Here is a 12,500-nt window from a genome sequence, read left to right on the forward strand (position 1 = left end):
AAGTCCTAGTCACATCTTGAATCCTTGAAGTCATAAATCCTTCGGTGTAGATCCAAGTTATGAGTCCAAACCTTCTTCAGCATTCAAGTTTGTCAAGTCTCAGCAAGTAACTCCAGGTCGACCCTTGTTTTTGTGATTTACGTGTGACTGAATAAAAGGTCTCAAGTCTGCTCTTCTGCTCACAGAGGCAACGATCTGCTGAACACGTCTGCTGTCAGAAACGTACATTAGTACCTTAAAGACAGATGTACCTCTGAGGTTTGGACAGCACATGTCCCTTCTGTCCTTCTGGATTCATGTCTTTTACCAGCTTTGCTCCCATAGACGTTGGAAAACTTGTTGTTCTTACAGTTGACACACTTGTCAGCCCATCACAAGTGAAGCAGAGCTGTTTTCTCAGGGTACGATTCCCTCTTGCCCCTCACAGGCATATAGTACCTCAGCTCCTTCCAGAACCTAGAGGAAGGAGAGAGGGACGGAGATGAGGCAACATCCCCCTCACCTTTCTCCTCATCCTGTTTGCTTGTTATACATGTCCTCCGTCCTCGTCTCGTCCTCCGGTGCTTCCACCAACACACAGCACCCTGCTTCTTCCTCAGGTGCTGCACCGACTCTGGGAAGAGAGCCACCTGATCCGGGGTGACCTCCTCCATCTCCACCAAAACCACCTGTGAAGGAGATAAATGAGATCTTAACACAAGTGACCATGAGTTAGCAATAACATCAATAAGTAATGTTCCATCAACTACTGGGAGATTTGGCAGAAAGAATTGAAAACCAAATGCTGTAGTTTGAGGTGTGACAGGTCTGTGTTCTCTGACCTTCAGCAAGCCCTCCAGGAGCGCTCTGTGCATGGCTGAAACACGCTCCACATGCTGCCTGCCGTCTCCACAGCGTCCATCACTGCCGTCCTCAATCATCCTGTCACTGCTGTTATCAATGCTGTTCTCACTGCTCTTTGAGATGTTATTGTTATTACTACCAGTGCTGCTGCTGCTGTGTTTCCTCGTGAAAGTGGAGGCAGTGTAAAGCAGGAGGAGGCAGCGGCTGGCCTGGATGTTCTCCTCCACTGAGTCCACCAACGCTGCAAGGATGAAAGATTAAGATTAAGATTCTTTATTGTCATGTTACGTGCCATTCACGATGAAATCACATGCAATTGAACATTTTCTTGGAAGGAAAGGGACACACTGGAGTTAGATTATTGTGATTGTTGTATAATAATGTGATTCACATAAGTGAGCTGCAGCCAGTGTTTTGCAGCGTGAGTTCAAGTCAAGCCTCGAGTCCTCAAAGGAAATTCCAAGTCCAATCTGGAGTCCTTGAGGGTAAATCTAAGTCTCCAGTCCTTGCAGGTGTGTTGAAGTCAAGTTTGAACCCTAACCCTAATCATTTGTGACACTATCTGCTTAATCCTTTGCTGGTGACCTAAATATGATGTTTTACTTTGATGAATAACATTGGAGGTAAATGCTGTGACTTTAACCTGTTATGAGATTAAGCTCAACACTGCAGCCTGAGCGTTAACTCACCCTCGCCAGGCAGGCAGTTGCGGCCGGGGATGAAGAGTTTGTATCCGCAGGTCTTTTCCAGCACCTCTGGGAGTGTGTGCAGAGCAAACATCTCCACTTCTTGGCTGAATCCAGCCCCACATGGCTGTGGATACACCACATAGGCATCATACAGCTTCCCATCCAAATCTGACACAGGAAGAGAAGAGTTCAGAGTTCAGGTGGCGTTCCCTCTGCTTTAGGATTATACTCAGTTTGGACTATCAACATGTTTCTGTCAATCATCTCAGGTCTGTAGTGCAGCACCTTCAAAACTACTTCTGATTCCCTCCACAGTATAAACAAAGAAAGAGCAGCACCAGGGACAGCAGAGATGAGATATGAGGGTATTAAACACATTCTGCCCAGCTTGTGGTGAGTTAGTTTCCTTTGTTTGCCCTCTATTGACATTTGGGACCATTATGAGGTAAAGACAGCTCTGAGTCAGTTTGAGCAGTTGTGTAAGCCGTGTTACGTGTGTGCGTGTGTGCGTGTGTGCGCGCGCGAGCGTGTGTGTGTGTGTGTGTGTGTGTGTGTGTGTGTGAGAGAGACGTGTGGGGTTTTCCACCGGGTGAGTGCAAGAGTACCTGTGAACTGGTATATTACGTTCATCCAGTACATTGTATCATGTACATCCGCTGTCTGAGGCCTTAAGGGAACATTAGACTGGCAGGTGGATTGACCCGCCCAATGTAAATGTGTATTGTCACCATCTGGTGTCTATTTAACTCCTTGGATGTTGGATGTGTTCTTCTGTTGTCTCTTTGTGCTCTTTTGTTCATAGCTGTGGTCTCTTTAAGGAGGTCTGACATGTCAGTTATTACACACGTGCTGTGAAACATTACCTTTGTTTGTGTAGAGGACAGGAAACACTCTCCTGAAGCACAGCACTATGTCAACTTTGAAAAGATAAAAGAAGACGATGCTGACGATGAAGAGCAGCGTCAGACTGCCCAACACAGATCCAATGGGAATCATGAGGTTTGGATCTGGAGGTATGACAGATGATCACACATTTGAGTTAAGTTGAGGACACACTGATGGTGTACAGAAACAGTCTCAGAGGCGGACGGAGTACACAGCTTCATTACTTAAGTAAAAGTACAGATACCGCTTGTTAAATTTTACTCAAGTACAAGTAAAAGTACTACAGTCAGATGTTTACTTAAACAGTAAAAGTACTGAAGTACTTGTTTTTAAAAGTACTCAAGTACCAAGAGTACATTTTCTAAATATTGTATTATTACTGCCACAGTGCTTACCTTTACCTATAGAAACCTACTGGATGGAGTTTTTATAGAATCTTTAATGTTAATACCTTGAAGAATGTAACAAATTTAGAAAATAAAATCATTGACAAAAAAGTCATTTTCATATTTTTAAAATGTTACTTTATTCAACATTCCAACTTGCTCTGATGATTTAATTAATGACTTTATGGTTTAAAAAGACCAATCTAGGCCTTCAGGTAAAGTACACTTGAGACATCAGCAGTGGTGAAATGGGGATTATAGTATTCTTTGTGACGTTGTCATAGGAATAGCGTTCCCCCACTTAAATATGCATATATAAAGCCATATTCGGATGGGATTAGTTTGACGTGGGGTAAAATAATTTTACCTCAGGACGTCTGACTGCAATACAAATGACCAATTCGCACGGGATTAAGAAATCCCTGTATAATACCAGAAATGGGAGGGGTAACTTGATTTACGCACTGCTGTCACCAGCTGTCGCCATGAGCGTGTTACATTGCTTCCTTATATCGTGTTCAAAAGGAGGTTAATAATAGCAAAGAATAGGCATATAGGGACTTCTATACACGTTGATAATAATTAATGAAGACAAATATTACCCATCAACAGTGGTGGTAAAGTCTCGGCCTCTGATAAATTTGCCCTTCTTTTTTTTATCGGTGTTCGTATGTCCAGAACACTTCGGTTTTGCCCCAGGCTATTATATTTCGACTGCCATCTGAGGTCGTTTTTCTGAACCGTTTTACAGAAGGTAAAAGTCCCCGTAATTTTTTCTGACATTCTCCGGAATAATTACTGTCCAACTGAATCTGACCATGGAGTTCATGGTAGGAAAACTGAAGGTGATCGCTGATAGGCTGTCCCTGTGAGTGGCACCTGTACAATCCAATCACGTTTGAGAAGGAAACAACAAAATACTGAATCCACAGGGTTTCCCCGCTTCTTTTTTTTTTATAGAAAAAGTAACGAGTACTCATGGTTATGGATAGAAATGTAGCGGAGTAAAAAGAATGATATTTGCCTTCAAATGTACTTGAGTAAAAGTCATAAGTACTCCCCCAACATGATACTCGAGATCGGATCCCTACAAAGTGTACTTAAGTACAGTACTCAAGTAAATGTACTCCGTTACTGTCCGCCTCTGAACAGTCTACATCTCCCAGATGTTGGTACCTGCTGGTAGCAGAGTGAAGTAACCCTCTGGGAATCCTCGGTCACTGTACGCTCGACACGTGTAGTTTATGTAGAAGTCCTCTTCCTTCAGCTCAGTAAACACCAGCTGACGCTCCATGAACACACCTCTGATGGGAGATTCCTGCCTCCATGAGCTGAAGGAGGAAAGGTAAAAACAGCAGCTTTACATGTGTTCTGCTGATGGTAAGGACAGATTCAAGTCATCTTCAGTATTTTTCCTCATTTTGCCAGGAAAGAAATCACAAAGAAGCTAATAGATGGGAAAGAGACTTGAGGTCTATAGAGGAAAAATACTTGGAGTCTTCTTCATTGGTTTATTATAATTGGTATTTGCTGGAGTAGCAGATAGAAGAGCATGAAACAAAGGGAGAGGTGAGGGTGCTGACCTGAGATTTGAGGTGAACACGGGCTCAGAATGGTTCTGCCGGATGAATCCCTCTTTATCCAACCAGAAGAGATCAACATGTGGCGTCCCCACGCACGGCACGAACACCTGACACCTCTTGCTGAAGCTGGAACCTAAACACACACAAACACCAACATCACTCTCAGACTGACCCTTATTTATTTCTCCCACTGCAGTGAGTCTGAGCTGATTAGAAGACACGAGCACAATACAGATGGAGCGATGGAGACTCACCCAGCTGAGCCTTGATGATTTCATTGGCCGGCTCATGTACTTGTGGAACCAGAGTGTATTCCTCTGAAAGGAAGCGTGAAGTATTAGCGCTTGCATATCAAATACAACATGTCACTGTGACAATACAGTCAGAAATACTGGAGTCAGTTATCTTTGCTTCCACCTGGTGACGCCAAAGTTTACATTTAGCTTGGGAACATTAGAAGTGAGCGTATTCCACTGCTGTATGTGCTTAGACAACAACATGAGCTCCCACTGTCTGGGGTGTGTTGTCCCATGCTGACCTTTGATCCATGCATCTATGGTCTCTGACACAGATCCCCTGGCTCCGTCCAAGGTGAAGGTCAGAGTGCAGGTGTAGGAGCCGCCGTCGTCAGGATGAACCCCAACAAACTTCAGTTTGGTCTGATCCAAGTATGTAAATTCGTCTGTTCCATCCTCCAGAGGTTCACAGCCCTGAAAGTGCAAAGCATGGGTCAGACCTGAACAAGTCATCAGAACACTGGGGCGAGTGTGTTTACAGATGTGATCACACACATTTCTCTGTTTGCCTATTGGTTTGGTTCTGTCTGTCGGGCCGGGTCAGATTTGGACACAGATTTGATGGACTTTGATTGGGTTCAGAATCAAAATATTCTGGTTTGTTATTCAGGCCACAGAGTTGGGCTGGAGGAGGCCAAGGAGAGAAGGGAGAGAAGGGGGCTACTTTGTTTAACCATGTTCCTCTGTGGTATGATGGTGGAAAATCACATCATAGACTGAACCTTCCTCTCGCCCAATGAATGTTCCCCCAAACCTACATGGAATCAGCAGGTATAGGGGATGGATGGATGGATGGTTGGATGGATGGATGGATGATGGATGCCTCACCCTGTACCACTGGATGGAGAAAGCCACATTGTAGCTGTTGAGTTTGTTGATATAGTCCTTCAGAGGGCAGGACAGGAGGTCGTGGACTCCGTTGGTGAGCTCCTGTCCGGCTTTCCTGGGCCTGCCACACTCTCCAGGGGCCGGCGGCTCCACTACCAGCTTGGTGACCTGCCTGTAGCAGCGGGAGGGAGTTCTGCCAGAGAACAAACAACAGTAAACAACTCAATCATCCTCAGCTGCTAAAGGAAATGTAATGGTGATGATTTGAGTTGAGTTATGGACACAATTTACCTCAGGATGGTGACATAATCTCCACCGTCCTGCAGCTCTAAATTAAGAAACCACAGGGTCTCCTCCTGAATCAGGACCCGTCCGGTCTGGTTGCTGAGCTCTTGGCCCGTCCTGTTGTACCAGCTGATGTTGTAGGGGACGCTGGTGAAGTTGAAGACGTCAGGAGACAACAGTGTGCTGTTCAGCATGGCCATATCACCAGGAACAGAGTAGACCCTCTCAAACTGCAGCTGGTAGTCGGTACATTTCTCTGAAACACACAAGACATTTTGACAAGTTGCCTAACAAACATGAAGCTTGGTTTTTATTTACTCTCTCCTCTTGTTCTGTTGTGTCTTTTGTAAAGATTCATTATGTGGCTCTTCATCATCACCTTGAATGTCTCAGATGGGTCCAATCAGAAACATCTCCTGTGTCATTTGTTCTCATAATCAACTTCAACTGCATTGTCATTGGATTCAGACATACACAAGTATCCACAAGAGGGCAGTACAGTGCTGCTGTACAGATCGATGGCAGCGGTTCAGGTTTGACTTGACAACAACAGGGATTTAATCTATTTATTACAAAATGACACAAAACAAGGTTGAACAAGTTGTGCAACACGTGCAGCAGATAAAGAAAGAGAGAGAGAGAGAAAGAGAGAGAGATAGATAGATAGATAGATAGATAGATAGATAGATGATAGATAGATAGATAGATAGATAGATAGATAGATAGATAGATAGATAGATAGATAGATGATAGATAGATAGATAGATAGATAGATAGATAGATAGATAGATAGATAGATAGATAGATAGATAGATAGATAGATAGATAGATAGATAGATAGATAGATAGATGTGCTCACCCTGTACTGATCCTCCAAACAGTCCGAGGAGGAGCAGGAAACTTCCCAGTGTGATTCTTGGTCCCATGGCTAAAAATAACCACAGAGGAAACGTACGAACAAAGTGATTCAACAAGACGGAGTGATAATGAAGGACATGTTCCCAAACATGAGAATCAGGAGACAACGTACAGGAGCAAATTTATCCAGTACAAGAGTGAGACCACAAGGGTTTGAAGAGCAAACAGCTTCTCCTTCTCCTCTCCACCCGCACATGTGCCTGCTTCTGCGTCTGCTTTACCTCTCTCTCTCTCTCTCTCTCTCTCTCTCTCTCTCTCTCTCTCTCTCTCTCTCTCTCTCTCTCTCTCTCTCTCTCTCTCTCTCTCTCTCTCTCTCTCAAACAGGCTCAGGCAGAGATGACAAACGCTCTGGTGGTTTGTACGTCATGAAGCTTTGTTCAACGCTTCAGACTCGGAAGGCTTCCAGGCATTCCTAAGCTCTTCCTAACATTCCTGAGGGAGAGTGATTCATCTCACACAGACTCTGCTGCTTTGGTGTTGCACATCTCTTGCTCAGCCTGCAGGTTCTTCAACCTGAGCTCATGACCTGCTGAGGCCATGCGTTGGAGGCAGTGGCTCAGTGGGTAGTGCTTCTGCTTGGGAACCGGAGGGTCGCTGGTTCAAGCCCCTGCTGAGGTGCCCCTGAGCAAGGCAACAAACCCTCAATTGCTCCCCGCTCTGCGAAGGGTGGTAATGTAATGTAAGTCGCTTTGGATAAAAGCGTCTGCCAAATGATCGTAGTGTGTGGACTGTGAGCATGTTTAACTTTCTCACATCTGCCATTTCACATCTTTCATACTTTTATGGAACACACAGGTCACCTTTCAGTCTGACTCAGGATACAAAGGAATTATGATCCCATGATGTGCTACCAAGCAAACCAGGCCTCCTTAGTGTTCCTGCTCAGCCTGAGTCATATCAGTGACTCATTCAGAGCAGAAACAGAAACACAACAGGAACACGCCTCAGGTCCCCTGAAGACTCTCTTTGAGTTTCCTCCTCCTCTTCCTTCTCCATGAAGGTTTTTGGAAGTCGCTCTACGTGATGATCCGATCCGAGGGACGCAGGATGCCGTTAACCTGCGAGAAACCTGTACAGACGGCTAGGAGCAAGTGTGGAGGAGCCTCACAGCCTGAGACCCGGATGGAACATGGAGCCAGAACGTTCCTCCTGCTTCCGAGCAGGCTGAGGGATCCACGGGTCGCATGGTGAACAGGTGAGGAGCTGCACTGATGCACCTGGTGGCTGCAGCAGGTAGGAGATGTGCTTCAAATAATCAACTAATGAATCCAATTTAAATTTCCTAACACACTCGCCACTACGCAAAGTGTTTGACAAAGCAGCAGGAAAATAGAATGGAAAAAGTAGATATAAAATAAAACAGAAGAACACAAGAGCCATAACATCTGTAACAAACACATCCACACTCATGCTCTCGCTACATGTTGGTCTGATGTCTCAGCAGGGACCTTAGCTATGTACCTGAGCAGGTGACTAGGTGAGAAGGTGACTAGGTGACGCTGTCAGACTGTTTACAGAGTTGCAGTGTTTCAGTCAGATGGTCAGATGATGAATATTGGTAATTGTTTTTTTAGCTCTAATGCAACAATCTCAGGTCTGTTTTCAACTTCACTTGTGTCCTCACTCGTGTCCTCACTCGTGTCCTCACTCCACAGATCCTTTTCTTAGACGTTGTATTAGTAATAATAATAATTACTTGAACTAATTTGATAATACTTTAACCACGGCCACTTTCACCAGAGAGCATTAGGGCCTAAACGTGGAGAACAGACGGTATAGAAAGAGAGGAAAGAGGCGGTCAGAGGGGAACGTGTAGATGTTTGCTGCAGTAACACGTCGTGCTGTGGTTTCATGCCGAGGCTACAGAATTTAGCAGACACACAAAGTCCTCTGAGAGAGACGCTGGGAAACGACAAACAATACAGGTGTGAAACGAGACTGATACTGTGTGTGTGTGTGTGTGTGTGTCTGTCTATGTCTATTCTTCCTCGACAGGCGTGAAATGATCACAAATCCGTTAAGAAGCACGTCTAGCACTGTGAAATGCTGCCCCTTGTGGTGGTGCTGTTCTATCACACCGGTCAAAGCAGCTTCTGGCCTGTTCTGCACGCCGGGCCACTCTGGACACCGGGCCGCTCTGCATGCTGGCTACGACGCTGTATTGCGATTTCTCCTCATTCAGCGTGTCACAGGTGGGATGCCACACGCCCAGAAGTTGGTTGCTCCTCCACGTTTCCCAGCTGGCGGCAGCTTGTCTGCTGTGACATCTGAAGGGAAGCAGCAGTGTGTTCTGCCTGTTCTGCCTGTTCTCCACTGTTCAAAGCTTTGGTCTGGCTGTAGTTGTAGTGTTTATCGTCAGGAGCAGCATGTGACCCAGCGAGGCGCTGACACTGTGCCAGCGGCCTCTGGGACGAGCCCGGGCAGGAGGAGCGTGGGAAGATCTCCAACGCCTCAGTGGGATTCTGAACCAAATCAGACGTGGGCGGCAGAGTGCAACGGAACTGAGTCACGGCACAGAGGCACGTCTTCCCCCGGACTGGGCTGCTTTGTAACAGGTTTAGCAGTGTCTCCTCACCCACTGACCTGTCTGTCTCTCATCCTGTCTCACTCTCTCCGCCCTACAGTCTAGCAGCAGCTGGAGTTGAGGGACAAACGCCTGCTTCTGTAACCTTGAACCTTCCAGCTCTGTGGCAGTGTTCAGGTTAGAGTCTTTGTATGGTGAGGAGAAGCCAGACACATGCATGCAGACAGGGACGACGTCTCCAAATGTCCATATGGACACGCAGGAGACAGGACAGAGCTACAGCAGCAGAGACTGAATGTTTGCAGCACATTTAGGATCGATGGGGCAGTTTGCTCTGGAGCCACGCTGGGATAACATCAACATAAAGGTCAAAGGTCACCTGCATGTTGTCCCAGGGCTGATAGGACTCTGTGTGTTATCTACTGAGTTATTTTGATTTGATTTATGACTTACAGTTAATCTGAGCTTGTTTCCGGTGCTGGAAAACGCTGACGAGGCAGAAAGCAGGAGGCAGCTGTTGGGAAACAGACGGAACAAATGTGTGTGTGTGTGTGTGTGTGTGTGTGTGTGTGTGTGTGTGTGTGTGTGTGTTTGTGTTTGATTTCAACAAACTGACAGAGAGGAACGATAGTCCAGTCCCGTGTTTGCACTGAGCTCATGGTGCAAAAGTGCTCGTCCGTCTGTCAACACAGAGTAATGAAGTGTGATGGGAGGTTCAAGGCCTCGCACACACAAACACACACACACACACACACACACACACACCTCTACCCCTGCTCTTCCCAACGCTCCTGAATAACAGCACTTATGACTCACAGGTCAAACATAGAGGTAGTAAAGTTACACGGCCACCATTAGACTGAAAGTCTTCTTCTCTGGATCATGTGCAGCGTGTCCACCAGACAACAAGACAGAAACAGACAGACAGACAGACAGACAGACAGAGATCCCTGTGACCTGTAACCATGTGGCTCAGGAGCATCACCTGCTCACGTGTGCGACCGCTCAGTCACGCCCAACAAAGACCTCAGGAATACGCTGAGGCGACGGAGGAGCGTCGTGCCAGGAAAGGAAGCGGAGCGAAGGAGAGGAAGAGGAAGCGACTCCGAAGCGACGTTAGAGAACTGAATCCTGCTGCTGCACGTGAGCGAGCGCGGCCCAAAGTGTGGACGCTCAGGACGCCACGCTGGAACACTGAAGTTAAAGTTACAAATTGATCAACATTGATCATTTAGCGTAGCAACGACTGTGGGGATGAAGTACGCTCATCTGGATGACAGGGGACTGATGGAGATCAGTGAAGCATCCTCATGTTGCATCATCTTTAACTCTGTGTGGGAAAATATTTGATATAGAGAAACGGAAACAACGATAAAGAATAAAGGAGGGGATTTTATCCATATGATCTTTCTCTCTCTCTCTCTGTTTCACTCTCTCTCTCTGTTTCACTCTCTCTCTGTTTCACGCTCTCTCTCTCTCTCTCTCTCTGTTTCACTCCCTCTCTGTTTCACTCTCTCTCTCTGTTTCACTCTCTCTCTGTTTCACGCTCTCTCTCTCTCTCTCTCTGTTTCACTCTCTCTCTTTCTGTCTCACTCTCTCCCTCTCTCTCGCTGTCTCACTCTGTCTCTCTCATCCTTTTTCTCTCTTTCTCCCCCTCTCTCCCTCTCTCTCTCCCCCACTCTCTCTCCCTCTCTCTCTCTTTCTCTCTCTCTCTCCCTCTCGCTGTGTCTCTCTCTGAGACGACCCGGAATATCAATATCAAGCTGTCAATCAGAGTGTGGCGACGGAGAACCAGCGATACGTTTAGTCTGTGGGAAGTTGCCAAAGTCAGTCATTGAGTCATTGTGTGTTGATGGGGAGACGGAGGGAAGTTACCCTGCAACCACAGCAGCAGAAGATCAGAACGTGAGTGAAGTCAAGTGTTCTCACTCAGTGGGAGACGGGACGCAAACCCGCCTGAATTTTCCAGTAACGTGCGGTCGGATGCTGTTCAGCTGCAGAGAAGTAAACTAGGTGTGTGTGTGTGGGGGGGGGGGGGCTGTTTCCTGTGTGTGTTTACACACACACACAGTATTATGAAGAGTTCCTCTCTTAGCATTTGGACACTTTAGTCTCGTTACATTTGGATTTCTGTTTAAACATATTCCAACCTAATTATGAAATATTTCACCTTTTTGTTCCTCAAAATCTTTGTTTTTTCTTTTTTTTGAAGGTCTTTGTTTCAGCAGCACCTGATCAGATATCACTGCAGGTCTGAATCCACCAACCAGAACCAGAACCAGAAGTCCAGCTCTAACCCTTCTAAACACACTCTGCAGCTCTGCAACAACACAAACAAGAGCAGACATGAAGCCACATCTGTCCATCTGGGACTTCAACCCACAACCAGCAGGGTCTCTCTCTCCTGCCTGACTTCAGATGGATCAAAGAACAGGAGCCATGAGTTTGTACCATGTGAGATCTCCAGCCTCTCAGGGCAGGAAGTGTGTGTTCTTGTGGTTAGAGCCACAGCTCTGTAGACATAAATCTAAACTAACACCCTGGTCAAAGCAATCAGACCATGAGAGAGAAAGTCATCATGTCCGCTGTCTGATGCTGATTTCAGGAGGCTTCCTTTATGGTAAAAAGTGAAATAAAGAGACTCACCAGAGAGAGAGAGGGAGAGGGAGCGGGCGGGCGAGCGAGCGAGCGAGCAGCACAGAGCCGGCTGACAGACGGAGTGAGGACCAGAGCGTTCAGCAGGCAGAGCTAACAGAGCAAAGATGACCTTTCACCCCTGCAGGAGGAGGCTGGCAGCTCAGCCAATGACTCAACGTGACTCAACAAAGCTGTTCCCCTTCCCCAAGAGCACACAAACACACACACACACACACACACACACACACACACACACACGTGTTGCTCAGTTTATTATCAGGTTCATTCAGAAGTGCAGAACTCCTACTGCAACAACAACAAGCTCACTATGCAACGCTGGCAAAGTGTTTATGTGGCTATGAAGGAATCCTCCGTTAGAATGACCTGACATCGTGTTCTGAATGAGATGGAGTATTTGTGAGAAGCTGCAGTCATGTGTCTGCAGTGTGTGAAGCTCTGCGGCGTGTGTTGGGTTACGATCAGGAGCTCTGCAGCCCAGATGTTTCAGTCCAGGTGTTCTGGTTGTGGAACACAGTGGAACAGTAGAATCCTCCAGACTCAGGATCCATTCCAGTTCTCACCTCATCAGTTCATCTCCACAGCTTCACACACGTGTTGTGGTTTCT

The 12,500-nt window shown here is 46.5% G+C and overlaps 1 protein-coding gene and 2 long non-coding RNA genes across 9 annotated transcripts in view; 2 read left to right on the forward strand and 1 right to left on the reverse strand.

Moving 5' to 3' along the window:
• Positions 1 to 6,703, forward strand: part of LOC142988608 (uncharacterized) — a 19,107-nt gene extending 12,404 nt beyond the window's left edge. The window contains exon 2 of the long non-coding RNA XR_012960616.1: positions 6,609 to 6,703. This is a non-coding gene — a long non-coding RNA (uncharacterized LOC142988608). The remainder of the gene's footprint in view (positions 1 to 6,608) is intronic.
• The window catches only part of LOC142988600 (interleukin-1 receptor type 1-like), a 14,175-nt gene that overhangs the window by 1,248 nt on the left and 427 nt on the right, over positions 1 to 12,500 (reverse strand). Inside the window, exons 1-12 of one of the 7 annotated variants that reach the window (XM_076137809.1) lie at positions 11,891 to 11,971; positions 6,655 to 6,724; positions 5,802 to 6,051; positions 5,511 to 5,703; positions 4,925 to 5,096; positions 4,641 to 4,703; positions 4,387 to 4,519; positions 3,980 to 4,134; positions 2,396 to 2,539; positions 1,533 to 1,700; positions 822 to 1,084; positions 1 to 668 (exon numbers count right to left, since the gene is read on the reverse strand). The exon at positions 1 to 668 is cut by the window's left edge and continues 1,248 nt beyond it. In XM_076137809.1, the coding sequence (XP_075993924.1) occupies positions 372 to 668; positions 822 to 1,084; positions 1,533 to 1,700; positions 2,396 to 2,539; positions 3,980 to 4,134; positions 4,387 to 4,519; positions 4,641 to 4,703; positions 4,925 to 5,096; positions 5,511 to 5,703; positions 5,802 to 6,051; positions 6,655 to 6,721 (1,905 nt within the window). In that variant the 5' untranslated portion in view covers positions 6,722 to 6,724; positions 11,891 to 11,971 and the 3' untranslated portion in view covers positions 1 to 371. Of the gene's footprint in view, positions 669 to 821; positions 1,085 to 1,532; positions 1,701 to 2,395; positions 2,540 to 3,979; positions 4,135 to 4,386; positions 4,520 to 4,640; positions 4,704 to 4,924; positions 5,097 to 5,510; positions 5,704 to 5,801; positions 6,052 to 6,654; positions 8,143 to 9,690; positions 11,050 to 11,112; positions 11,232 to 11,407; positions 11,745 to 11,890; positions 11,972 to 12,500 lie in introns of those variants that run through there. The other 6 variants (XM_076137805.1, XM_076137811.1, XM_076137810.1 and 3 more) reach the window with 6 other exon arrangements.
• On the forward strand, positions 9,324 to 11,984 carry LOC142988607 (uncharacterized). Its single transcript, XR_012960615.1, has 3 exons — positions 9,324 to 9,414; positions 9,869 to 9,930; positions 11,907 to 11,984. It is a non-coding gene; the product is annotated as an uncharacterized LOC142988607 (long non-coding RNA).

This window comes from Genypterus blacodes, unplaced genomic scaffold (genome assembly GCF_046128005.1).
Source record: "Genypterus blacodes isolate CSIRO-AG114 ecotype Tasmania unplaced genomic scaffold, CSIRO-AGI_Gbla_v1 ptg000337l_1, whole genome shotgun sequence".
NCBI classification, from domain to species: domain Eukaryota; kingdom Metazoa; phylum Chordata; class Actinopteri; order Ophidiiformes; family Ophidiidae; genus Genypterus; species Genypterus blacodes.